The following is a 23,394-nucleotide window of genomic DNA, read 5'->3' as shown; positions in this document are numbered from 1 at the left end:
TGTGGTTGTTTTTGACCTCAGTTGCAACATCTCTCTATTGGACATCATGTTGTGTTTTTATGTATCACATAAAACTCTACTGACACCCAGTGGACAGTTTGGGAACTGCAACATTGTTTTTAAGGATACAGATATTTGCCCTTTCATCTTTTGAATATAAATTTTAATAAATGTTAATATTAATTCATATTACGTATTGATATGTTTGTTGTTCTCTGCTTTCCTGACTTTGGTTTGAACACCTGACCTACATTAAAACTACAAGCAAAAATGGGAAAATGGAGGCAGGATTACAATTTTTCATTAGGCAATAAGCAATCTGAATAAACAATGATCACATGTGGGGTTCCTTAAGGCTCTGTTCTTGGACTTATTTTATTCTGTATCTGTAAACTTAGTAGTGTAACAACATCTCTTACCATTACCCAATGCTGATGACAAGTTTCTATATTTCATAATTATTATAAATAATTGTTTGATCCTGTATTCCTTTATTTGCACTTTTTTGTGAGGTGACCTTAAGTTTTAGAAAGGCACCCTCAAATAATAGAATGCTTATTTCTGTTTCACACAGTCAGATTCTCCTACAGCTACAGTAATAATTGCGACCATAACACCATTGAGTGGAATTTCCTACAGTCCTATTTGAAAAAAAGAAGTCTCAATGAGACAATGTAGACAATCCCAGAATCCCAGGTGCACTTATGCATTAAATCGAAAGTAATAGTGACCAAACAAAGACGTTTTCCTAACTCAACTAGTTTCTACTACTAATAAGACCTGCTAGATTTTCAGAACAGGACAAAAAACAGGTTCATATGTTTTTCAGATGTTTATCTGAGTAGCTTAAATTCAGGGAAGCCGTCTGAGCATCTGTATTTTGCGGAATCCATAGGATTTCATCTAGAGAATGACACTTGATTAGTAGTAATATATTTTAAATCCATTTTTCTTGTCATAAAGAAAATGTTGCTTTCGTAGTCTTGCAAATTTGTATGTTTCTCTTCATTTAAAAATCTAAAGTTTCATTTAGCTGTACTGAGGAAAAAGGGTCTTTTGGCTTCCTATCGGTGCATACTCCAGTCCAGTAGGTGGCGTCCACACATTGCGCGGTTGATTTGCCAGCGGCCATTGAACGTAAATAGAATAAGAAGAAAACCCGGAAAAAATCTGAGAGACGAAGCTCAGAGGTGTTGTTGAGGTATTGTTACAGTTAGTAAATTATTTGACTAATAATTTGAATGTTTTTGAAATACAGGTACTTAAGGTAGAACGAGCAACTTTGAAGCTGTTGTACTTTTCTAGAAGCATCTTCTCCACCGTATCGGAAATGTATGAATAGAAGGAAAACTGTTGCTCTATAATGTTATTTTGTGCCATCATCTTCTAACACGTACAAGTTTGAAGCATCATTATTTTACCCATTGAAGTGAAACGAGAGATTCGACTGTAAGTGAATGTGTTTGTTATGCTTCAAAACGTTTCTTTAAGGACGTCTGTGAAAAGCAAAGATATATTTCTAAAACTGTTGTTCTGGAAAGCTCCTTCTCCATCTTGCAAGTCCCCATGTACTGCCTGACTAATAATGTCTTTCTTATTGAATCTTAAAGCCTGCCTTTATTGATTGAAAATATTTTAATGGCGAATCAGGTAGTCATCAGAACAACAACAAAAACAAGAACTCAAAACGTCTGAGATACATCAGTGTTATGATTATAAATGAATTTCAGTTTTTGAATTGAATCACACTGGGCTGCATAATGGCACTGTTTCCTTGCAGCAAGAAAGTCCTGGGTTCAAATCCTGGCCCAGGGTCCTTCTGCATGAAGCTTCCATGTTCTCTCCCTGTGCATGCTCGGGTTCTCTCCGGGTACTCTGGCTTCCTCCTACTGTCCAAAAACATGACTGTTAGGTTGATTTATTGCCCTGCGATGGATGGACTGGCGATTTGTCTAGGGTGCAACCCGCCTCTCGCCTGTTGATGGGCTGGAGATAGGCACCAGCATTTGTTGTAACCTCACTAGGGATATTGGACATATACGACTTTACTGAGATGCCCCTTTACGCTTTGTGCCTGATGTTATGGGCTTCTGTTTCCACAGTACACCAGAGACTTAACCCAGCATGTCATCCACACCAAATCAAAGCCCAGCTTTCACTTGCTCTAGCGAACCTGCTGGTCTGTCAGCTAAACGTAAGAGAATGAAACATTTCTCCAAAAAGCAGTTGAACAGCTTACGGAGAGATTGTCGAATAAACATTGGCGGGGCCTTTCAAAGTTGGCGCGACCTCAAAGATTCACATGGATTCAGGTCTGATGCAGAGGTGGCCTTGCATCTTCTTAATGAGTAAGTTATCTGTGTGAAAAGCTTCCTTAGCTGTAGTGCAAGCTAAACTGCAAACATCGCAGCTTGCAGTGTGACGTGCATACATACCATTCTAGCTTGCACTTTCGCAGAGATTGTCTCTTTTGCTTTCTTTGTCTTTATTGATGTCTGCACATCTCTATTTTTGGGCTGTAAAGAGAGCTTTGACTGTACTGCTCTGCTTGGATAGAAAATATACCAAAGAAAAGTGGTATTGCTCCTTTATAAGAGCTTTTTCTCTTTCACTTACCAAAGTAATGGTTTCCTGGGAATTGTTAAACCTCTTCTCATAGAAGAGATGTTTGGGTCAGTCTTGGTCACAAGAGCTTTATTAGTGTATTTCTGAGTAGCTTTGCTGCTGACGTGATATTTTGTGTCTTAAGTTATTGTCAACAATTGTTGCCATGCTAACCTTCACTCTTCTTATGATTAAAAGATGAATGAAAGATTGCATTCCTTTCAAGCATTCATTCAAGACAGTAGAAGACACTTGAAAGAACATATGCTCAAAATATTTTATTTATATTTGTTTACTAAAGTTTTTTACTGACTTCCTCTTATTCAGGTTTGTGACAGACATTTACCTCCAGCGTTACAGGCAGGAAGTAAAGAGGTCTGGTCATGTGACCTTTCACACTAGATACATGAAATTTATATTGCTTAGAGTAGACACATTACTATTTTATTTTAAAACTTCAATTAGTTGCCAAAAGTCAAAACAATTCTTTTAGAGCTTCTGGAAGTTAGAAAAAATGTCTGGCAATAATTGTTGCAGGTGGGATTGAATGAGTGAAGAACCAAATCTGTAGTTAAAAAAATTTTAGTGGAAATCTTATGTTTATTAAGAACAGACCTCAAGTTCAACATTAGACAACAAGATGGGACTAGGGAGGGATCCTTGGGGAATGCCGTGTCTAAGAAAAAGACAGACAAATTGAACTTTTTATGTTGCACTGCAGTCTGAAAAAGGGTTTGAAAACATTTCTCTTTTTTTATCAACCTGTTCTTAATTCCTCTACTGTTTGTCAGTTCTTCAATGTCGTATGTTGCCCATCTTGCTTTCTGGTGCTTGACTTTCTCTCACAGTGATGTCTGCTCGACGCAATAATTCTTGCTTTATAGTTTTTGTTGGTAAATACAGATAAAGGCAAACTTTGCTAATCTCTAATTGTTTCTCTTTACCTTTTGTTTCCTTGAGAAGAACAGAGACATTTCCTCCTGTGTCTGGACCTGCTCAAGCCGGCAACATGAGGCTAAAGATCTCCCAATCAGAAGTAAGAAAATACTTGATATTTTGAGGTTAATATTAATTTAAGAATGCAATTAATAAAAAAAAAAGCTTAAGCCAAAGCTTTTAAAACTATGAGTGCAATTGATTCCTTTGGACATATCTCTCTAGACATTGCATGTGCAAGATATTTGAAAATGTCCAAATGCAAATGCAATGAATTTGTATTCTTAATGACATTCTGTGTTTCCACAGGTGCAAGCTCTGATAGAGCAGGAGGTCCATAAAGCTGTGGGAAATAAAGAAAGGCAGATTGAGAGCATTATACAACACATTCAAGACACAAATGATGAAGCCAGCTTCGTAACGTCCATTCAGAGACTAGAGGTGGGGGGGAAATGTTTTGTGTTTTTGTTGTACACATCTGTACCGTCGGCAGTCAGGCCAGAGAGAAGGTTAGACATCTGGAATGATGCTCTTCACATGAATGAGTCTAAAATTATTTTACACAAGAACAGAGAGCATACGTGGCATAAACAAAGTACAGCATTCTAGGAAAATAACCTCTTACCAGTAGCGAAGGAAGATGGTCGGGGTATCATGGCTTGATTATGCAGCAGGATGACACAGTGTATCGGAGGGTGTTAAAGTAACTGAGACTTGGGGTTGCTGTGGCGGCACAGGGCAAAGCACGACCCATATATTGAGGCCATAATTCTCGTGGTAATGGTGGCAGGTTCGATTCCTGGCCTCCAGACATTTGCCGCATGTCTTCCCCCTTTCTCATTACCCTCTTTTCTGTCTAACTACTTTCAAATAAAGGCCACTAGAGCCAACAAAACCTTTAAAAAATAAAAAGTTAATGAGACATTTGCAAAAAAAGGAGCTGTTTTTACTGAACGCCTTTTTCTTTCTTTATTAGAGTCGAGTCGATGCCATAACGAGGAGAGCGGAGGTGGCTCTCTCCCACTTAGCAAGTATTCAGGGACAGGTTGGTACAATCTCATAGTCTCCACTCGTAGTCTCCTCTGTTTATGGGTAAATTTGATCTTAATCTTAATATTTTAACAATAATTCCAATATATCCCAAATTTGAATCTTAATTTTCAACATCCTTGTAGAGTTCTGCGGCCTCCACTGGTAACACTGACATCCTCGGGTACGTTCAGCTCATTTAATTCTTCATCAGAAAAAGACCCTGAATTTGTTTTCTTTGAATAAAGGTGGAAATAATGAGGTTTGTTGTGAACTTTGTAGGAAAGGCCCAGAGCACGACCCTCTGGAAGCCTCGTCACGGAGTAAGAGCTCATTCAGCAAAATTGCTTTGGTATCCAAATTTACATTGCATTTGTTTTTATTTTTGTGTGCTTGTTTCCTTTTAACCACAGTAGACTCAATCAGAACAAATTGTGAAGCAAAAAGTGGGGAGCTTCTCAAAATGATGGTAAATATGGAACAATTTATTCCTTATTAGTAAATCAGTCTGTTTAGTCTTGAACTATTTAATGCACAGTTTCCAAGAAGGATAAGTGCATCAGCTCAGATTTGCTTTACAAAACCTGCACGTTGGGGTACAAATAAAATATTTTGCAATATATGTTTTTTTTTATTGCAATGACAATAACATTGTTGGTGTAAAAGGTATTAATATTTCGTCTTTTTAGCCATAACTCAACCAGTTTAATCATTTGAATTCTAACAAAGTGGAGAACATCTTCAGCGTGAAACATGTACATTATCCAATAGGCTACACTGTTACATTAAGTGCTGCTATTTTACTGCTAAATCGCATTAAGTGAATTCACATTTTGAAACACATAGGCAGCATTTACTGACAGTCTCAGAAGGAAAAATGTTTTCTAAAACACATATTTGATTGTGACTTCTTCTGTTCATAAAACGAATTTACATATTTTTCTCAATAGATACTAAAAAAATACACTAATACCCATATTTGCTGTAAAACTTAATTCCTCTCTTTGCCCAAATTATTATAGTTTGATATTAAAATTAGTTTGATTACACACTGTAAAAATATAATTCCAGCAGCTGTGATTGCCAGAATTATACAATTTTTATATGATAAAATTAGAGATGTAAATTCCTGTAAATTAGAGACTTTTCTTTTTTGACAGTGCAGGCAGCAAATAGCCAGATATCATTTTGTCTAATAATTGCTGTTTGACTCATAATAAAGCAGATTTGTATTGGTTTGTTTTGTTAAGGACACAACAAGAAACGCACTGAAGAATATTCGTGCTGACAATGAGGGTAAGTTCATGTCACAGCAGCAAATATTTTAGTCTTTAAGGTAAAAATTGATTTCTGGTATTTGGTTTATAGAATAAAATATGGCTTACATGTATTTTTAACTATTCAAAAATATCTACAAATATAATATTATATTTATTAATTATAATCTTTTCATTTTGCGTACTGTCTCTTCTGATTTGTGCGAAGTGTTGACCACTGCCTTGGCAGATTTAGATGACCCTCCTCCTGTTCTGACGCCTCTGTGTTCTCCTGTTTCTAAGGTAAAATGATATTTTTGCTTGTTTAAACATATTGATTTGAGTATTTTTTTAACCATTTAGAAATTCATTTCAATAAACAGTGTAGGCTTTGTGTGGTCAGAAGTGATGCATTGTGAGTTAATCTCTTAATTTATAATGCATGATTATAAAATGTTTGTGTACAAGCAATTTTATACAGCAGATCATAGTGTGGCTAACAATGCAGAAGCTGAAACAACTTCTTTTTAAGTATGACATAAATATACCCTCTGACGTCTAAGTAGATATATTTTCCTTCATAGGAAAGAAAAGTGGGACAAAACAATCAGTGGTCAAGTAATGAAGGTAAGCTGCTGTGCAGATATTTGACTACACCAGATAAATACATTTTTATGACTGCACATGTATGCTGTGTGATTCTCACACAAATCCACACATACTCCCTGGCACTGATTTGATATATCACAACATGTCCCAACATTTACAGTTTATCCATGTTTCTTTTACGCCAGCATCTTGTATTTCTAACGGATTAGCTGGAATACAGTGTAAAACAAATACTAAACAACAGGCACACAGTAGATCCTCCTATCCTGAGTCACATACACAGTGGCTTTCGAAAGTATTCTGTCAGGTTTGACACCTATTAAAGACAAATTGAACAAACACAGAAAAGACAAGAGAGTTAGATCCTTTTGATCTCGCGAGGAGAACGGACAGAAATGTGTTTACAGTTACAAATCTCCAACCGCTCTGAAAACACATGTGTCCGCTCCTCTCTTTTTATTACTTTCAGAGTCCCTATCACAGAGAACACTGCAACTCTAAGGGGTGGGGGCAAAACATTTCATCACTTAGTTGCAGTGCTAATGGCAATCACTAACTAAACACATGTTATCTTGCACTAGATTATTCGGTTCCAGACACAGGGTAAAACAGAGCAAGTTGTACATCTTCAAGGCGACGGTTTTATAGCTATCTAACAGCTCAAAGGAAGAAGACGTTCCTACTGAGTAATAAACCCTGTGAGCACGGTTGTCACTGCTTTTCTTCAGGGAGGGCCTCTTGTAAAAAGGAAACAAAGTAAATCAACAACACAGAAACATTCTTTATGCTGAAAGGAAAGAAAACAATAAAGGCATATAAGACAGAACATCATATAAGCAACACTATTAGGATAAATGAAACAACAAATATTTGATAATATATATATATACATTTCATCTAACATATTCACACCCCTTTTTCATATGTTGTCACATTAAACCATAAACATAAATACGTACGTCTCATTTGAATTTAATGTGAAAGACCAACACAAAGTGGTATACGAGAGTGAATTACGGTAGAAGGAAAATTACACAATTCAAAGCTTTTGTTTTACAAATAAAAAACTGAAAAGTGCAGTGTGCAAAAGTTTTCCAATTGATTAGATTCAATTGAATCAATCTGCATTTGAATAGAAACTAAGCTGTTTGTTGTTATTCCCTCCTGTTTATCTGTGACTGGGCAGATTTATGTGAGAGGCCGCCGCCACCGTGTCTTAGTCCCTGTGACTCTCCAGAACTTAAGGTAGGATTAGAGTCTGCTTACTTGTTAACACTTACTTTCTTATATGCTGTTTTAAAAAAAAAATACTTAGACTTCTTTATCATAAAATTGAAAGAAGATTAAATTTCATCACCCATTGCTATTGTTCTTATGTCACCCCGTTGGTTTTTCTGGATGCACTGATGATCAACTTCAGTGATTTTGCAGAACAAGTTAGTGCATGTAAATGGAAAACAAGAATAATTCGGATGATTTAATTTTGAACGTAGAGGAACTCTCAGTCCTTAGCTTGAAACCCTTCCTAAGTTCCTGCAGGGTGAAAATACAAGGAACATAACATAAATCTAGCTACAACTGCAAGAAGCAAAGTTAATACCTTTTTTTTTCAGGTCATACAAGCAATGTATCTTTGCGTTTTTCTGATATTAAAACAAGTAATGATACTTGTCCATGTGGACTATTTCAATTTCCACAAGTTTGAAAATGTCAATTTTGAAGTGGGCCGTATTTCTTGGTCAGTTTTTCAACACCCTGAATGATTTGCTTTCACTGAAGGGTATCATTTTGAATCACACAATGAAAACCTGGGCACAGTTAGTGTTGCAGCATAGAGCCCTGAAACTCATCAAAACTAGTGGTGGAATAGGAATAGCAGCGTGGTGTTGAGCTGTTAGAACGCCCTCCTCAAAGCCCTGTTAAAAGATGTGGACTATGTTTAGATTTTGGATAAAACTTCCAGGAAAAGTCGCTGCGTGTTCAACGCAAATTTTGCCGTAAGCTTATCTGTGGATATGCAAAGGGTGAGCCTGAGATGCAAGTTGGTAGCAGCCATTTAAATGTGTAGATCTGTTTTTATATTACTGTGTACAGTATACATAATTCTGCCCATATGGGCTTAAAGCAGAAAATAAATTTAAATCTGCACACCGAATTCTTTTATGGTTCTGTTTAAAAAAGAAAAAAATATTGAACATGTTTGTGTCAGTATCACTTTAATACTTGAGTAACACAGGAATTGTAAGCATCTTGCCGACACTGTAAATGTTAATGCAACTGAGAAATCAACCACACATTTTCCATAAGATTTTATTTTGTTTTTGTTGTTTTTTTTCCCTTTTGGTTTGTCAAATTCAGAAGATTGCCAGTATAAAAACAGAAGCAACAGGTTCCCGCAACGAAGACCGCGATAATGAGAATCAAGACCATTTCGACGAGCCCATGGCTAAATGGTTAAAAAAAGAAGCTTCCTCTCCTCACCACAGTAGGAGTCCCACATCCAATGATTTGGAAGGCATAGAGTCGATGAACAATGCGGAGGTATTTCAGATGCTCCACAATGGAAGACAAATAACTTTTTGCAATTCTCATCACATCTCTTTAACCCCCACCCCTTAGGACATGCTCATGTGTCCACCTCTTCCCGACATCCCCTTCCCAGCCGTCCTGAAGAAGGAAGCAGCTTCGTACAAGATGCCTCCGAGAGTAGACGTAAATCTGGCCTTCATCAGGAATCCGACTCGAGTCTCCGTCCTCTGGAACGTGGAGGACAAAGACCCCAATTTGCCACCGATGGAAAGCTACACGTAAGAGACGGCACTGAAAAAATAACCCTGTTGTGAGGAGGGAGATAGTTGCTATTATTAAAATATATTGAAAATATTGTGAAGGAGAAGAGTTTAATGCCGCACGTTTCCTCTCTCTCCCTGCTGCAGCATCCTGCTGACGATGGAGACCTCTAAAGGGAGCGGCGTCTTCCTCAAGTGGGATACTTATGATAAACTGCAGGCCAAGTCTCTGCCCATGTGCGCTCTGATCAATAAGTTCAAGCGTGGGCACAAGCTGTGTGCTGTTGTGGTGGGCAAAGACATATTTGGTCGCTACGGACCCTATAGTAAAGTTGTTACGGCGATCCTACCGGACTAATTCAGAAGAGGATGCAGGCAGGACGACTTTGAAACCTAAAAGCTTTCATTTGTTGCAGAACTATTTGTAAGTAAAACAATATGCACTCAAATGCCTGTAAAATTAATTAAACACTGTAGCCTTAGAAAGAGGTCTCTTAAAAGTTTTAGTCAGGTTCTAGTTTTTTAAAATAATTGCAGGCAATCAAGATTTTAACAAAATGTTGGATTTTGTTTATTTGCTAATAAAGTTCACTTTTAAATGTTACTTTTCATCAGCTGTTACATTTTTTCCGTTGTAAAGTCAAAACGATTTAACATATTTTAGCATAAATTTTGTTGAATAAAATCTTTGTTACATTTTACTTGGATAATTTACTGGCGTTTTTTGAATCTTATGAACGCTAAATGTAATTTGTAGCACAACATCAGCGAGTGCCTTTCTGTGTGCTTAAAAGGTCAACCTGTTCATTTCCTTGTTTTAAACCAGTTAGAACATTTGCATTTCGGGTTTCTACACTAACGTCATTGTGCTGAGCAACAGCCTCTGCTTTGTTTGCTCGTGTTTGAGTTTCGGGCTTTCAGCCTCTGCTGAATCCAAAAGATGACATCCATTTTTCTCAGTCAGGTCATGTTTTTATTCAAATTTGATTTAGAGAAATCCGATCTGACTAAATTGATGACATTTTTGTGACATTATCAGTTCATTTACGTTAATTAATTCTCATCCAAATAAAGGTTTTAGGAGAAAAAAAATTGTTTTCTAACAGAGAATATTAATTAAATGTTACAAACTTGGATTTCTGTAAATTGAATAATAAACACTGATAAGGGTAAGTACATGTAAATTGAACATTACATCTTCATTGTGCAAAATTCAGGGCATGAACCTCCGTTTTTTCGAACACCTCGTATGCAGGGATGTCTCTCGTCAGAGTCCAACACTAATCAATAATCATGACTGCATCCCAAACTAATATGTAGCTTAGTTCAGAAAGTTGACCTGATTGAGAAAAACCAATGTGATTTTTAGATTCAGCACATCAAAATCACCCTAAAACAGCTGAAAAACTCCAGACAATTACTTGACTGTTGACCAGTGGAGTTTTTACCTGTTAACCCAAAAATCTGTTTACAAACTTTGTAGATTTAAACACCTATAACATCCAGAGCTCATACGGATCTTTTTCACATCTTTCACATTGCAACCACAATATATTTAAATACTTCAATGTATTTTATTTGGATTTTATGTCACAGACCAAGACACAAAAAAAGCATGATTGGCAATTAAATGAAAGGTTTGCTTTCTTCCTTTTCAAATGGAATTAATAAAATGTAAATATGTTTTCCCTTCTTACATTTCCCAAGTGGTTTCCAAGAAATACTAGCCAGGCGTTCAACAGCTTGCCATACGAGGAAAGCAAAGTTATCATGTACTAGTTTGTATCAGTAACACATTGAGTGAGCAATTATAAAGAAATAGAAAGTGTTGGGCCTGAGTGTCGCCTAGTGTGAAATGTTTTTCCTAAAAAAATAAAAATCGAATAATAAAACAGTACCTGTTTGATTAAATTCTTCATATTTTGACATATGAGGGACAGATAAGATCTCCAGCTAGCAACATGACTAGCAGCAGCTCTGTGTTTGCAGTAAATACATCCATAGTAACAAAAAAAGAAAAGAAAAAAAAGCGCTTCTTTGAGTACAAGGAAGTACAGTATGAGGTCATGTATCTGGCTCAGATTTCATTACATACAAACATCCTTTTTTGTGTAAATACTGACCAGGATACAAACCTGTACCCTCTCCTCCCATTGGGTTGACTAAGTGGCCAATCGTAAATGGTACCATCTGCTGTTCTGTCCTGTAGTGTTTGCATTAGGTCATTGATGAGTAACCAACTTTTCAGGCTGCAAAGATGTTAGATCCGTTATTGGGACTGATTTCAGGTGAGTAAAATATTTAATTTAGAATAATGTATTATTAAAATGTTCAATATAGGAAAATTGTAGAATGAACGAATGAATGTGTTTTTGCTCTAGTTTTTCTGAATTAAGACAAAAGTAACTTATAATGAGTTTTTCAGCAAGACAGTGGAGCTTATTGATTAAAAAAAAAGTCCAAGTTCCACTGGCAGATTGTTTCACTTATGTAAAGCACGTCTTGTAATAAGTAAAATTATCTGCCAAAGGAAATGGTACTTTTTGATCAATATTAAGGAATTACTGACTTAAAACAAGCTTTAGTTTTATTTTATTTCAAGTGCACCGAGATGCAGTAGAAACTAGACCAAAAACACTTGGTAAGATTTTGTGCTTTTGCTGTTTAGTTGGACCAAATATTTGACTGGAAGGATTGTTCTTTAGATTGTAATACTGAACAATAGACATAATGAGCAATAAATTGTGGTTTGAATAAACGAAATTTATTGGATATTTTGGACTTGGACTTTTTTAACAAATAAAAAACTGCAAAAGTGCGGCGTGCAATATTATCTGGCCCCTTTACTTTCAGTGCAGCAAACTCATTACAGAAGTTCAGTGAGGATCTCTGAATGATCCAATGTTGTCCTAAATGACTGATGATGATAAATGGAATCCACCTGTGTGTAATCAAATCCCCGTATTAATGCACCTGCTCTGTGATAGTCTTAGGGTTGTGTTTAAAGCGCAGAGAGCGTCATGAAGACCAAGGAACACATGTTTTGTTGTTATTTTCTAAATGTTCTGTTGAGAGAAGGGAATTAGTTTGTCTGTTACAAGAAAATATATTACAGTTAAATATACAAGATATTTTGGACAAAATTTCTACTTCTAAATATTTTTGTTATTTAATAAATTAGCTTAAGAAAACTAAACTGATAGAAAGGATATAAGTTTTATTTATTTAATTAATTAATTTATTTATTTTAATTTTTTTTTTTGGGGGGGGTTGAGGGGGGAATATATATGTAGCATCCCGATTCACACTCCATTCCAGTTGATGGCGGTAATGCACATCAATAAGTTGCTTGCCAACCGCCATAAAAAAAGAAGACCAAGGAACACACCAGGCAGATCCGAGATACCGTTGTGGAGATGTTTAAAGCCGGATTTGGATTCAAAAAGATTTCCCAAACTTTAAACAACTTAAGGAGCATTGTGCAAGCGATCATATTGACATGGAAGGAGTCTCAGACCACTGCAAATCTACCAAGACCCGGCCGTCCCTCTAAACTTTCATCTCGAACAAGGAGAAGACTGATCAGAGATGCAGCCAAGAAAACTTGTTGGGGTCTGCAAAAGACCTGAGACTGGGAGGGAGATTTATCTTCCAACAAGACAATGATCCCAGACATAAAAACAAAATCTACAATGGAATGATTCATAAATAAACGTATCCGGGTGTTAGAATGGCCAAGTCAAAGTCCAGACCTGAATCCAATCGACAATCTGTGGAAAGAGCTGAAACCTGCTGTTCACAAGCGCTCTCCATCCAACCTCACTGAGCTCGAGCTGTGCAAAACTGATAGAGACATACTCCAAGCGATTAGCAGCTGTAATCACAGCAAAAGGTGGCGCTACAAAGTATTAACTCAATATTATATTATCTGAACAGAAATATTATTTCTCTTCGGATAATATTGCACGCCCCACTTTGCGGGTTTTTATTTGTTAAACTTTAAAATATCCATTAAATTTCGTTTAACCTCACGATTGTGTCCCACTTGTCATTGATTCTTCACAAAATAATAAAAAGTTTAGATCTTTATGTTTGAAGAATGAAAAGCGGCAAAAGGTTGAAAAGTTCAAGGGGGCCGAATACTTTCGCAAGGCACTGTAGCTGTGAACTGTGATTTTATTATGGTAATAATGTATGTTGAAGAGCAGTCATTGTATATCTTGAAAGATGCTGACATGTGAAGAACTCGTCAGAAAAGATATACCAAAAACATGGCCAGTAAATGCTCTGGATTTATCAGAATCTTTATCAAAAATAGTATTTTTTTATGTTTTCAAAGCTTTCCTGGTGTTTTATTACTTTGTTCTCACACGACCAAGTGTTTTTTTCTCTCTCTCTACTACAGTTTCTGTTCTCCTGTGCCTATCTTCAGCTGCTGCAGGTCAGTCAATATCGCCAACTTTTGTAGTTATTGTTTGTATAATACTTATTTTTTAAGTGATTATTTATTGTTTATTTTGTTTCAGGCAACGTTGTCAGATTGGTTGGTTCGAGGTCAGATGGGTATTGCACTGGAAGAGTTGAAATCTACCACAATGGAGAATGGGGAACAGTCTGTGATGATGGCTGGGAATATTATGATGCTAATGTAGTCTGTAAACAGTTAGGCTGTGGTCCACCATTCACTGTTCATGCATCCGCTTACTTTGGTGAAGGCACAGGAAAAATCTGGCTGGATGATGTTGGCTGTTCAGGAAACGAAAAGTCTCTTTCTGAATGCTACCACAGAGGATTTGGAACCCACAACTGTGAGCATGTCGAGGATGCAGGCGTCACTTGTTACCGTAAGTGTATATACTGTAGAAATCCAATGTTTTAGGTAACACACAGTACTCAGGATTTCTGATAAAGTCAGTTCAGTCCTGTCATAGTGATGGATGTGAGATTAGCTGTATTGAGAATAGTAGCCAACTCACAGTTCTCTTTCGTTAAAGTGATGTAGTTATTCAGAAGTGTCTTTCTTAAACAAATATGGCTTGTTCCTGCTTCTTGTTGTAGCCACACCTATGTATACTGCTGTAAAGTCAATAAAACAGCATATGCTTATTTCTTTTTATCTTCTTATAGCTCAACAGATCTTGCCATTTCAATCATGCAATGGATATGTCCACTTATACCACAATTGGGGATGGAGCGTACTCAGTTATAACGGCTTTGACATGAATGCTGCAAATGTGGCCTGCAGACAGATGGGCTGTGGTCCAGCAATCTCTCACTCAGGCTACTCTTCAGGCAGCGCATTGCTGCCTGATTTGAGCTGTTCAGGAAGTGAATTTTCTCTAATGGAATGTCAGCACAGTTATTCTTGGACATACCAATATGGTTACTATGCTTATGTCTACTGTTCAGGTCTGGCTCAGTTTCTTTGTACTTTCCATAATTTATTATTAATTTCTTCATGATTATTATACATCAACAGTTGAATCTTATGCACTTGATAGATTATCCAGTCCGTTTAACGGGGCCGTCTCGGTGTGCTGGACGAGTTGAAATCTACTATAATGCTGCCTGGCAAACAGTGTGTGATGATGGCTGGGACTTGAATGATGCTCAGGTGGTCTGCAGTCAGTTGAACTGTGGCGTAGCCGTGGCTGCTCCTCACTCGGCGTACTTTGGAAAAGGAGGAGATAAAATCCTGCTTGACGATGTGGCCTGTATGGGGAATGAAACACATCTGACTCGGTGCTCACACAGAGGATACTTAGATCATAACTGCAGTCATAGTCAGGATGCTGGTGTGATCTGCTCAGGTGAGAAAATGTTCATCACTGCTCTCTAAATGTAGTTTTAGTTCAAAACCAACATGGAAACATGAATTCTAGTAGAACAGCTTTGTTCTCTGGCTTGTCTTTCTAATACGAGCTTCTATTAGAGAAAAGACTTAATGCAGCAGCTCATCATTTGTTTTGTAATAAACCAGTGACCATCCTTTAAACTGCTCATATATACATTTTACCAAATATTTTCCTTTCAAAAACTGTCTTTGTTCCTATTTTAAATAGCATGTTGGATGAAGGTTGAAAATATGCAAATATTTGGGGATGTAAAGGTTTTCCACAAACTCAGAGGCCAGCTTCCTGTTCAGATGTTTTACTGTGATAAGCAAAATTTTGCTATTTGTTTTGAATAGAGAGCATATTTATTAAACTAATACTCAGTTTGAGCTACTTTTGATTAGTCTCCAGTCATCTTTAGCCCCTTTATTGTCGAATTTTCCTAAAATGTGTTCATTTGCGTCATTTTGGTAAAGATCTACTTTTTAGACACATTTCAGAACAATGCCATTAAACAAAAGAATCAGTCAAATTGCTTGTATTTGTTTTATTACGTCCTGTTTTTCCCATTCAGCATTTGCCTATTAATTGTGCCTCATGCTTTCATAGCCGGCCTGAGCAGGTTAATTGGGCCAAGTAGATGCTCTGGAAGAGTTGAAATCTTCAACAATGGATCCTGGGGAACCGTCTGCAATAACAGCTGGGACATAAATGAAGCTCGAGTGATTTGCAGACAGCTGGGATGTGGCACATCTCTGAGTGTCCTTCACTTTGGAGAGGGAATAGGAGAAATTAATGAAGTGACTTGCACAGGGAGCGAAAGATATCTGCCTGAGTGTTCGTACAGTAGAGATGGAGCTCAGAACTGTAATCACAGTCAGGATGCTGGTGTCATCTGTTCAGGTAATGTATTTTTTCTACTAAACGTATTGGTAAAAACTTACAGTAGTTGAACCTAATTTAAATCCTCATTGGGAAAAAGTTCTACTGTAGTCATTATTTTATGAATTCAAATGTTTTGCAACCCTTCAAAAAATCCCTACCAATGTAAGTGACAATGAATTACACATTGACTGTACCTCTCCATAATTCTGGGACTGATTTAAAAAGATATAAGCAGTATTTCGGGAAATAAATAAAGCACTTTAAGTAACTTTAAGGGAAAACTTAATGCAATATTTTGTATATTACATCCAGAAACAGTGCAGTAAGTGCATCCATTGTGTAATAAGTCAATCACAAGCCTTTTGTTGACAAAGAAATGTATAAAAGTGCCGAAATTAATACAAGAAAATAGAATTTGTGTTGTTATTGTAAAGAAATGATGCCAAATATGAAGCTTGTCAGTCCTTTATGAAATGTATTTACGATGTTATGGTGACACTATGTGACTCTGACACTATATATTGTGTTTTTTGACAGGCCCTATAAGGCCCACTATTGGACTTACTCCTCAAGGTGACATCACCTTGGGTCATAATGTTAGCATCAGTTGTTCAGTCACTGATGCACAAGTAAGAGGGATATTTGTCTTGACGAAGACCACAGGCTCATTCAGCCAGGCCGTGAACTCAAGCAGCAGCTCTGCTACTTTCTATATCCTTCAGGCCACTTTCATTGATCAGGGTTGGTACAAGTGTCAGCTTCAAATCATACTTCCCAATGAAAACTTCACCACTCTCTTTAGTGACACAGTCCAGCTAAGAGGTATTACTTTATTTCATCCATTTACTCTTAAAACTCTAAATAAATGTGCCAAGACAATAACAACTGTGTCATTTCTTTAGTGATCTTTCCAGCACCCACGATCAGCATTGAACCCTCTGGAGTGATTACTCTCGATCAGGATGTTAGAATGGTTTGTTCAGTCACTAATGAACAAGGAGGAGGGTCATTTATCTTCAGGAAGTCTTCAGGAAGTTTCAGTGAGACTGTGAACTCAAGCAGCAACTCTGCTACTCTAAATATCCCTAAAATTACCTTTACCGATGAGGGAGACTACAAGTGTCAGTTTAAAATGAGGATTTCTAATGAAGACTTCAGCACCAACTTCAGCAGCAATGTCTCACTCTATATAAAAGGTGTGTTTTTATTTTTATTTTGCAGATTAACTGAGCTTACTATAGGGTTGAAAGGATTATAACAGGTGACCAATCTTTGCATAATTTTTCAGGTGAAATTCCAAAACCCAACATCACCTTGCAGCCTACCGGTCTGGTTTCCTGGGGTCAGAGTATCAGCATCGTATGTAACGTTATGGATGGATTGAATGGATCATTTACGTTCACAAACCCTCCTGGTTCTGTCATGCAGACTGTAAACTCAAGCAACAACTCAGCTACTTTCCATATCGGGCAAGTCACTTTGGGAAATGAGGGATTGTACCAGTGTCAGTTTCAAAGAACGGTCTCTGGTGAAGTGTTTCACACCAACTTTAGTGACCCTGTCTGGCTAACTGGTAATTATTTTTTAATAGCTTTAGCCATTTGATTAAACATAGGAAAGACATGATATTTTTGTTGCTTTTTAGTGAACCTTTCACAGCCGACCATCACCTTGGATTATGCCGGTGGGGTGATGTGGGGTCAGGATGCCACTCTCACCTGTTCAGTCATCGAGGGACGGGTAGGAGGATTATTTGTCTTCAGGAGAATGCCTGGTAATTTCATCCAAACTGTAAGCTCGAGTAGCAACACAGTTAGCTTCCATATCACTCAAGCTAACTTGAGAGATGAAGGATTATACCAGTGTCTGTTTCAAAGGAGAGTTTCTGATCAAGACTTCAACACCAGCTTCAGTGATTCTCTCCAACTAACTGGTATTTATGTATTAATTTACATTTGCCACTTCTTATGAGATCTCTAAAATTTACTGTGACATCCCCTCACTGTGAATTATGACAAAAGTCTTGGGGCTGTAAAGTTTTTTTCTTGTTTTTTTATTTTTTTTCAGTATTTCTTCCAAAGCCCAGCATCACTTTGTATCCTGCTGGTGTGGCTTCTTTTGGTCAGACTGTCAACATCACTTGCTCAGTCTCTGAGGGTCAAGTAGGAGGATCATTTATCTTTAAGAAAACATCAGGACCAATCATTCATGTTGTAAATACAAGCAGCAGCTCGGCTTCATTTCAAATCAATCAAGTCAGCTTGGTGGATCGTGGATCATACCAGTGTCAGTTTCAAAGAAGGTCTTTTAATCAAGACTTGAGCACCAACTTGAGTGATTCTGTCCAACTAAATGGTAATTTCACCCTCTTATGTTTGTGGATTGTTTATAAATAGAAAACTAGCCTTTAGGTGCATGTGTGTGGATTGAAAGGATTATAACAGGTTTCTAACTTCAGTTATTTTCTGTTTTGATCATTTCTTTTATTCATTTTCTTGTCTTTACTTTTTCTTTGTGTTCAGTTAGGCTCATTGTTTTGTTCCTTTAAACTGGTGTGTCCTGTTCACTGTTATTAGCTGAAATATTTGTTCCCCTTTTTTCATTCTCTTACTTTGTTTATTTTTCATTTCACTCTCTTTCTACCTGCTCCCCTTTCCAGCTGTTATTGATTTTCTCATCTACTAGCTGGATCCACTGTCCTATTATTAACTTATTTGATTCTTTTGTCATATTCACTTTCCAATCAGTATATGATCACTTTTCTCCACTTGTTCCTCCTGGATTACTCCATTTCCATTTATTGTTTCCTAAATCCTCTATTGTCAGCATTATTTTTAACCTGTTGCTACCTATCTGGCTATGTCAGTATTTTTTTTGTTATTTATGTCCATGTGACTCTTTAGTCTGAGCTTTGGTGCTCTTTTAAATCTTCCTAATTTAACATTGTGTTATTTTTCAGTGAGCCTACCAAAGACCAACATCATCATCCAGCCCATTGGTGTGTTTATGTGGGGCCAGGATGTCCACATTACTTGTTCTATCACTGGAGGGGAAGTAATAGGATCATTCATCTTCACAAAGACCCAAGGTTATTTCACCCAGACTGTGAACTCAAGCAGCAACTCGGCTACTTTGTATATCCCTAAAATTACCTTTACCGATGAGGGAGACTACAAGTGTCAGTTCAAAGTGAGGATTTCTAATGAAGACTTCAGCACTAACTTCAGCAGTGATGTCTCACTCTATATAAAAGGTGTGTTTTCATGTTTATTTTGCAGATTAACTGAGCTTACTATAGGGTTAAAATGATTATAACAGGTGACCAATCTTTGCATAATTTTTCAGGTGAAATTCCAAAACCCAACATCACCTTGCAGCCTACCGGTCTGGTTTCCTGGGGTCAGAGTATCAGCATCGTATGTAACGTTATGGATGGATTGAATGGATCATTTACGTTCACAAAGCCTCCCGGTTCTGTCATTCAGACTGTAAACTCAAGCAGCAACATGGCTACTTTAGATATCTCGCAAGTTCGTTTGGGAAATGAGGGATTGTACCAGTGTCAGTTTCAAAGAACGGTCTCTGGTGAAGTGTTTCACACCAACTTTAGTGACCCTGTCTGGCTAACTGGTAATTATTTTTTAATAGCTTTAGCCATTTGATTAAACATAGAAAAGACATGATATTTTTGTTGCTTTTTAGTGAACCTTTCACAGCCGACCATCACCTTGGATTCTGCCGGTGGGGTGATGTGGGGTCAGGATGCCACTCTCACCTGTTCAGTCATCGAGGGACGGGTAGGAGGATTTTTTGTCTTTAGGAGAATGCCTGGTAATTTCATCCAAACTGTAAGCTCGAGTAGCAACACAACTACCTTCCATATCACTCAAGCTAACTTTAGAGATGAAGGATTATACCAGTGTCAGTTTCAAAGGACAGTTTCTGATCATGACTTCAACACCAGCTTCAGTGATTCTCTCCAACTAACTGGTATTTAATTTACATTTGCCACTTCTTATGAGATCTCTAAAATTTGCTGTGACTTCCCCTCACTGTGAATTATGACAGAAGTCTTTGGGCTGTAAAGCTTTTTTCTTGTGTTTTTTTTTTCAGTATTTCTTCCAAAGCCCAGCATCTCTTTGTATCCTGCTGGTGTGGCTTCTATTGGTCAGACTGTCAACATCACTTGCTCAGTCTCTGAGGGTCAAGTAGGAGGATCATTTATCTTCAAGAATAATTCAGGAACAATCATTCATGTTGTAAATTCAAGCAGCAGCTCGGCTTCATTTCAAATCAATCAAGTCAGCTTGGTGGATCGTGGATGGTACCAGTGTCAGTTTCAAAGAAGGTCTTTTAATCAAGACTTGAGCACCAACTTGAGTGATTCTGTCCAACTAAATGGTAATTTCTGCTCTTTATGTTTTAGATTGTTTTTCACTTTCACAGAGTATATTTAAGTTGTTTTTTCTCCACTGTCTCTTTCTGGTTTACTGCATTGTCATTCCTTGTTTCCTGGATCCTCCATTGTCAGCATTATTTTGTTCTGCTTCGACCTATGTCAATAAATTATTTATGTCCATGTGAGTCTCCAGTCCGCACTCTGGTCCTCTTTTAAATCTTTCTAATTTGACATTGTGTTATTTTTCAGTGAGCCTACCAAAGCCCAACATCACCATCCAGCCCACTGGTGTGGTTATGTGGGGCCAGGATGTCCACATTACTTGTTCTATCACTGGAGTGGAAGTAATAGGATCATTCATCTTCACAAAGACCCCAGGTCCTTTCACCCAGACTGTGGACTCAAGCAGCAACTCGGCTATTTTACATATTCATCAAGTGAACTTTACAAATGAGGGATCGTACCAGTGTCAGTTTCAAAGAAGAGATTTTAGCTCTGTTTTTAGTGATAATGTCAACCTGAATGTGACAGGTAAGTGTTTGTGATATTAGTTTAATCAAATAGTTCAAAATGACATAAATAACATTCTCATTATGTTTTTAGTGATTCTTCCAAAACCAAGCATCACCATGGAGCCTGCAGGCGTGGTTACTTTTGGTGACCTCATTGCCATCAATTGTTCTGTCTCCACTCAATATTTAGGCGGCTCATTCACCTTGCAGAAGACCTCTGGATCATTCAATAAGACCCAACAATCAAGTACCAACTCCTCTACGTTCAGATTTCTTGAAGCCAATAATAATCATGAGGGAGATTTCCGCTGTTATTATGAAAAACTTGTGGAATATAAAACTTTCACCTCCCCTCTAAGTGACAATGTCACAGTTTCTGTTACTAATAACTGAAGTTCATGTGTGTGACCCTTCCTCAATCTCCTATTATATGACTATCCTAGACTAATGTAATCTAATGAATGTTGCATGACGTGAGTGTGTAAGTTGTCACTTTGTAATCAGTAACATAAATCATAGTGCTGATGCAAAGAGCATGTAATTATTTACATAACTGTTGAGATGAAAGAGCACAAAATAACTCGCATATAAACTTCTATGAGGGAGAAACGGCAGATAGGTTACCGGGTGTAATGAAAAAAAAAGGATAAGAAAAAGTTTTAAAAGTTAGTTGAATAAACTAGAGGCTTTCCCATGACTTTGTTGAAGCATTTCTGTAGTTAGTGCTATCAAGTACCAACTCCTCTACGTTTAGATTTCTTGAAGTCAGTATAACCATGAGGAAGATTACCGTTGTTGTTATTATCAGCAGACTGTGGACCATCAAACTTTGGCCTTGCCTAATAGTGACAGTGTCACAGTTTCTGTTTCTGACAACTTAAGTTATGGTGGAATTAGTAACCTTCCTTCCTCAGTTAACATGTGCCTTTTCTTCAAGTTAACTATTTTTACCAATGGCTTCCCTAAACTAATCTAATCTAATTCGTGTTGTATGAGACAAGTGTGTAAGTTTTCACCTGTTTTATCAGCAAAATAAATGTTGGTGCTTATCCAGAGCAGAGGCGGTAGGTGCTATTCTGTAAATAGAAGCAAATAACTGTTTTACAAAATTGATGAGATTAGAATACATAACATAATCCACATTGAAACCTTTATGAGGAACAAACTTTGTGTCTACATCATTGGCCTCAAAAAAATGTGTTCCATATTATAAAAAAAACAAAGCAAAAATCAACAACAAGCACAACACTCGGTTTAAATGTATTTTTGTAATTATGGTAGATAACCCAATGAGAGCAAAAATAAAAAGAAAATTTGTTGCATAGTGAGTTCAAAAAATCTCCTGACTTGAACTTTTCCTGTGACTTTGTTCAATCATTTCTGCAGCCATTGATACTTAGAATTTTTCTTCATAATTCATTTCATGTAAAATCTTCTATGTGTTAAGATATGATTGTTTCATTTTTAGATTTTGAGCCTGTTTATATTTCTGACTTCATAATGTAATTACCATTGGTCTGTATTTGATGGCGTTCTTGTCTGGTGGTTAATTTTAATAAATTACATATGTAGCCCAAAATATGGTTGATATTGATTCTGACATTTAAATACTTGTAAGTGTCAACCCTCTAACTTCCTTAAGGTAACAAACAGAGTAGAACCGGATGAGTAGGAATGTACAGTACACTTCAAAAATGAGCATATCTGACTTTATGCGAGTTATTTTTAGTTATTTTGGGGGTATGTCTTCACATCATACCAAAACTAATACCTTTCCCAATTTTTACAAACTAACTCAAACTCATTCAGATGGGACACAGAGAGTCTGTGAACATTCATTTTCAAGTCTTGCCACATATTTACAATGAATTGTGGGGCTTTAATTATGAATCTGATTGCATGAATCGAGGCTTAATTAAGTCGGGATATGTGGAAAATCCCAACTCAATCTGCTATCCCAGTTTTGCAAAACACCCCTCTGATTTTGTTCTGGTTAGCCATCGTTTCTGACATGTGTGGGAGACGGTCTATACTGCCATCTTGTGGAGAGAGTGGGCAAGCTAAAATAACGGAAGGAGTTTGGTTCTCTTTACCAGTGGTTTCCACTGGTACATAAGTATATTCATTTCCTTTTTATTTTACACGTATAATCAAAAGGTCTCAGCACATATAAGCAGGGTTGGAGTGAGGTTAGTCTGTTAATGTTATTTTTAATCCAATATTATGATTAAACCCTCAACTGTAGTGATATTTGTGTTTGCATCCTTTATTGCATAAGTGCTACATTTTTTAAGTCAGTTTCTGCACGTCTCTGAACACAACAAAACAATAAAAAATGGTGATAGTCTGAAATCTTAAAATGTAGCCTGAGAGACATGAGAAGCCAGAGCAGATATCTTAATATAAGATTTACGCAAGCTTTTTTCTATTGTCCTTATTGACAAACGTTCTGTTAAAACCTGTTGTGGCAGAACAGTTACAGGAATAGTTCTTATTATGACACGAATTTATGTGGATAGCCTGAAACATCCCCTCCTCCCA

General features: G+C 37.1%; 2 protein-coding genes across 8 annotated transcripts; both read left to right on the top strand.

Annotated features, from left to right (window-relative positions):
* The first annotated feature begins 1,131 nt into the window (after positions 1-1,131).
* On the top strand, positions 1,132-11,149 carry atf7ip2 (activating transcription factor 7 interacting protein 2). Of its 6 annotated transcripts, none has more exons than XM_023349444.1 (15): positions 1,132-1,201; positions 2,103-2,348; positions 3,568-3,640; positions 3,850-3,981; positions 4,517-4,585; positions 4,716-4,753; positions 4,852-4,892; positions 4,983-5,038; positions 5,820-5,865; positions 6,055-6,128; positions 6,410-6,452; positions 7,621-7,679; positions 8,793-8,975; positions 9,054-9,241; positions 9,371-11,147. In XM_023349444.1, the coding sequence occupies exons 2-15, from the start codon at positions 2,125-2,127 to the stop codon at positions 9,579-9,581; spliced, it is 1,437 nt and encodes a 478-aa protein (XP_023205212.1). In that variant the 5' UTR covers positions 1,132-1,201; positions 2,103-2,124; the 3' UTR covers positions 9,582-11,147. The 6 variants fall into 6 exon arrangements, with proteins under 6 accessions (XP_023205212.1, XP_023205217.1, XP_023205215.1 ...); XM_023349447.1 differs by having other exon boundaries at positions 1,154-1,449; positions 8,796-8,975; positions 9,371-11,149; XM_023349443.1 differs by having other exon boundaries at positions 1,154-1,449; positions 9,371-11,148.
* Positions 11,150-11,268: 119 nt separating this feature from the next.
* LOC102216426 (immunoglobulin superfamily member 1) lies at positions 11,269-22,422 on the top strand. 2 transcript variants are annotated; one of them, XM_023349442.1, is made up of 17 exons: positions 11,269-11,511; positions 13,629-13,664; positions 13,750-14,067; positions 14,351-14,632; positions 14,725-15,033; positions 15,667-15,960; positions 16,480-16,764; positions 16,845-17,138; positions 17,231-17,515; positions 17,588-17,875; positions 18,010-18,297; positions 18,902-19,195; positions 19,288-19,572; positions 19,645-19,932; positions 20,056-20,343; positions 20,591-20,872; positions 20,945-22,422. In XM_023349442.1, exons 1-17 carry the CDS (start codon positions 11,481-11,483, stop codon positions 21,244-21,246), a joined length of 4,449 nt encoding a protein of 1,482 aa, XP_023205210.1. In that variant the 5' UTR covers positions 11,269-11,480; the 3' UTR covers positions 21,247-22,422. The 2 variants fall into 2 exon arrangements, with proteins under 2 accessions (XP_023205210.1, XP_023205209.1); XM_023349441.1 differs by lacking the exon at positions 11,269-11,511 and having other exon boundaries at positions 13,394-13,664.
* The last annotated feature ends 972 nt before the right edge of the window (positions 22,423-23,394 follow it).

This window comes from Xiphophorus maculatus, chromosome 16 (genome assembly GCF_002775205.1).
Source record: "Xiphophorus maculatus strain JP 163 A chromosome 16, X_maculatus-5.0-male, whole genome shotgun sequence".
NCBI classification, from domain to species: domain Eukaryota; kingdom Metazoa; phylum Chordata; class Actinopteri; order Cyprinodontiformes; family Poeciliidae; genus Xiphophorus; species Xiphophorus maculatus.
The sequence above is the reverse complement of the archived record's forward strand: the minus strand, read 5'-3'. Positions and strand labels throughout refer to the sequence as shown.

Bases quoted from the DNA above. Each gene is read 5' to 3' on its own strand.
- atf7ip2 (XM_023349443.1), top strand. From the start codon at position 2,125: ATGTCATCCACACCAAATCAAAGCCCAGCTTTCACTTGCTCTAGCGAA. The intron at 4,754-4,851 runs GTACGTTCAGCT...TGAACTTTGTAG, and splicing joins GGTAACACTGACATCCTCGG to GAAAGGCCCAGAGCACGACC. The intron at 5,039-5,819 runs GTAAATATGGAA...TGTTTTGTTAAG, and splicing joins GGGAGCTTCTCAAAATGATG to GACACAACAAGAAACGCACT.
- LOC102216426 (XM_023349441.1), top strand. From the start codon at position 13,451: ATGCTGACATGTGAAGAACTCGTCAGAAAAGATATACCAAAAACATGG. The intron at 19,196-19,287 runs GTGTGTTTTCAT...ATAATTTTTCAG, and splicing joins TGTCTCACTCTATATAAAAG to GTGAAATTCCAAAACCCAAC. The intron at 19,933-20,055 runs GTATTTAATTTA...TTTTTTTTTCAG, and splicing joins TGATTCTCTCCAACTAACTG to TATTTCTTCCAAAGCCCAGC.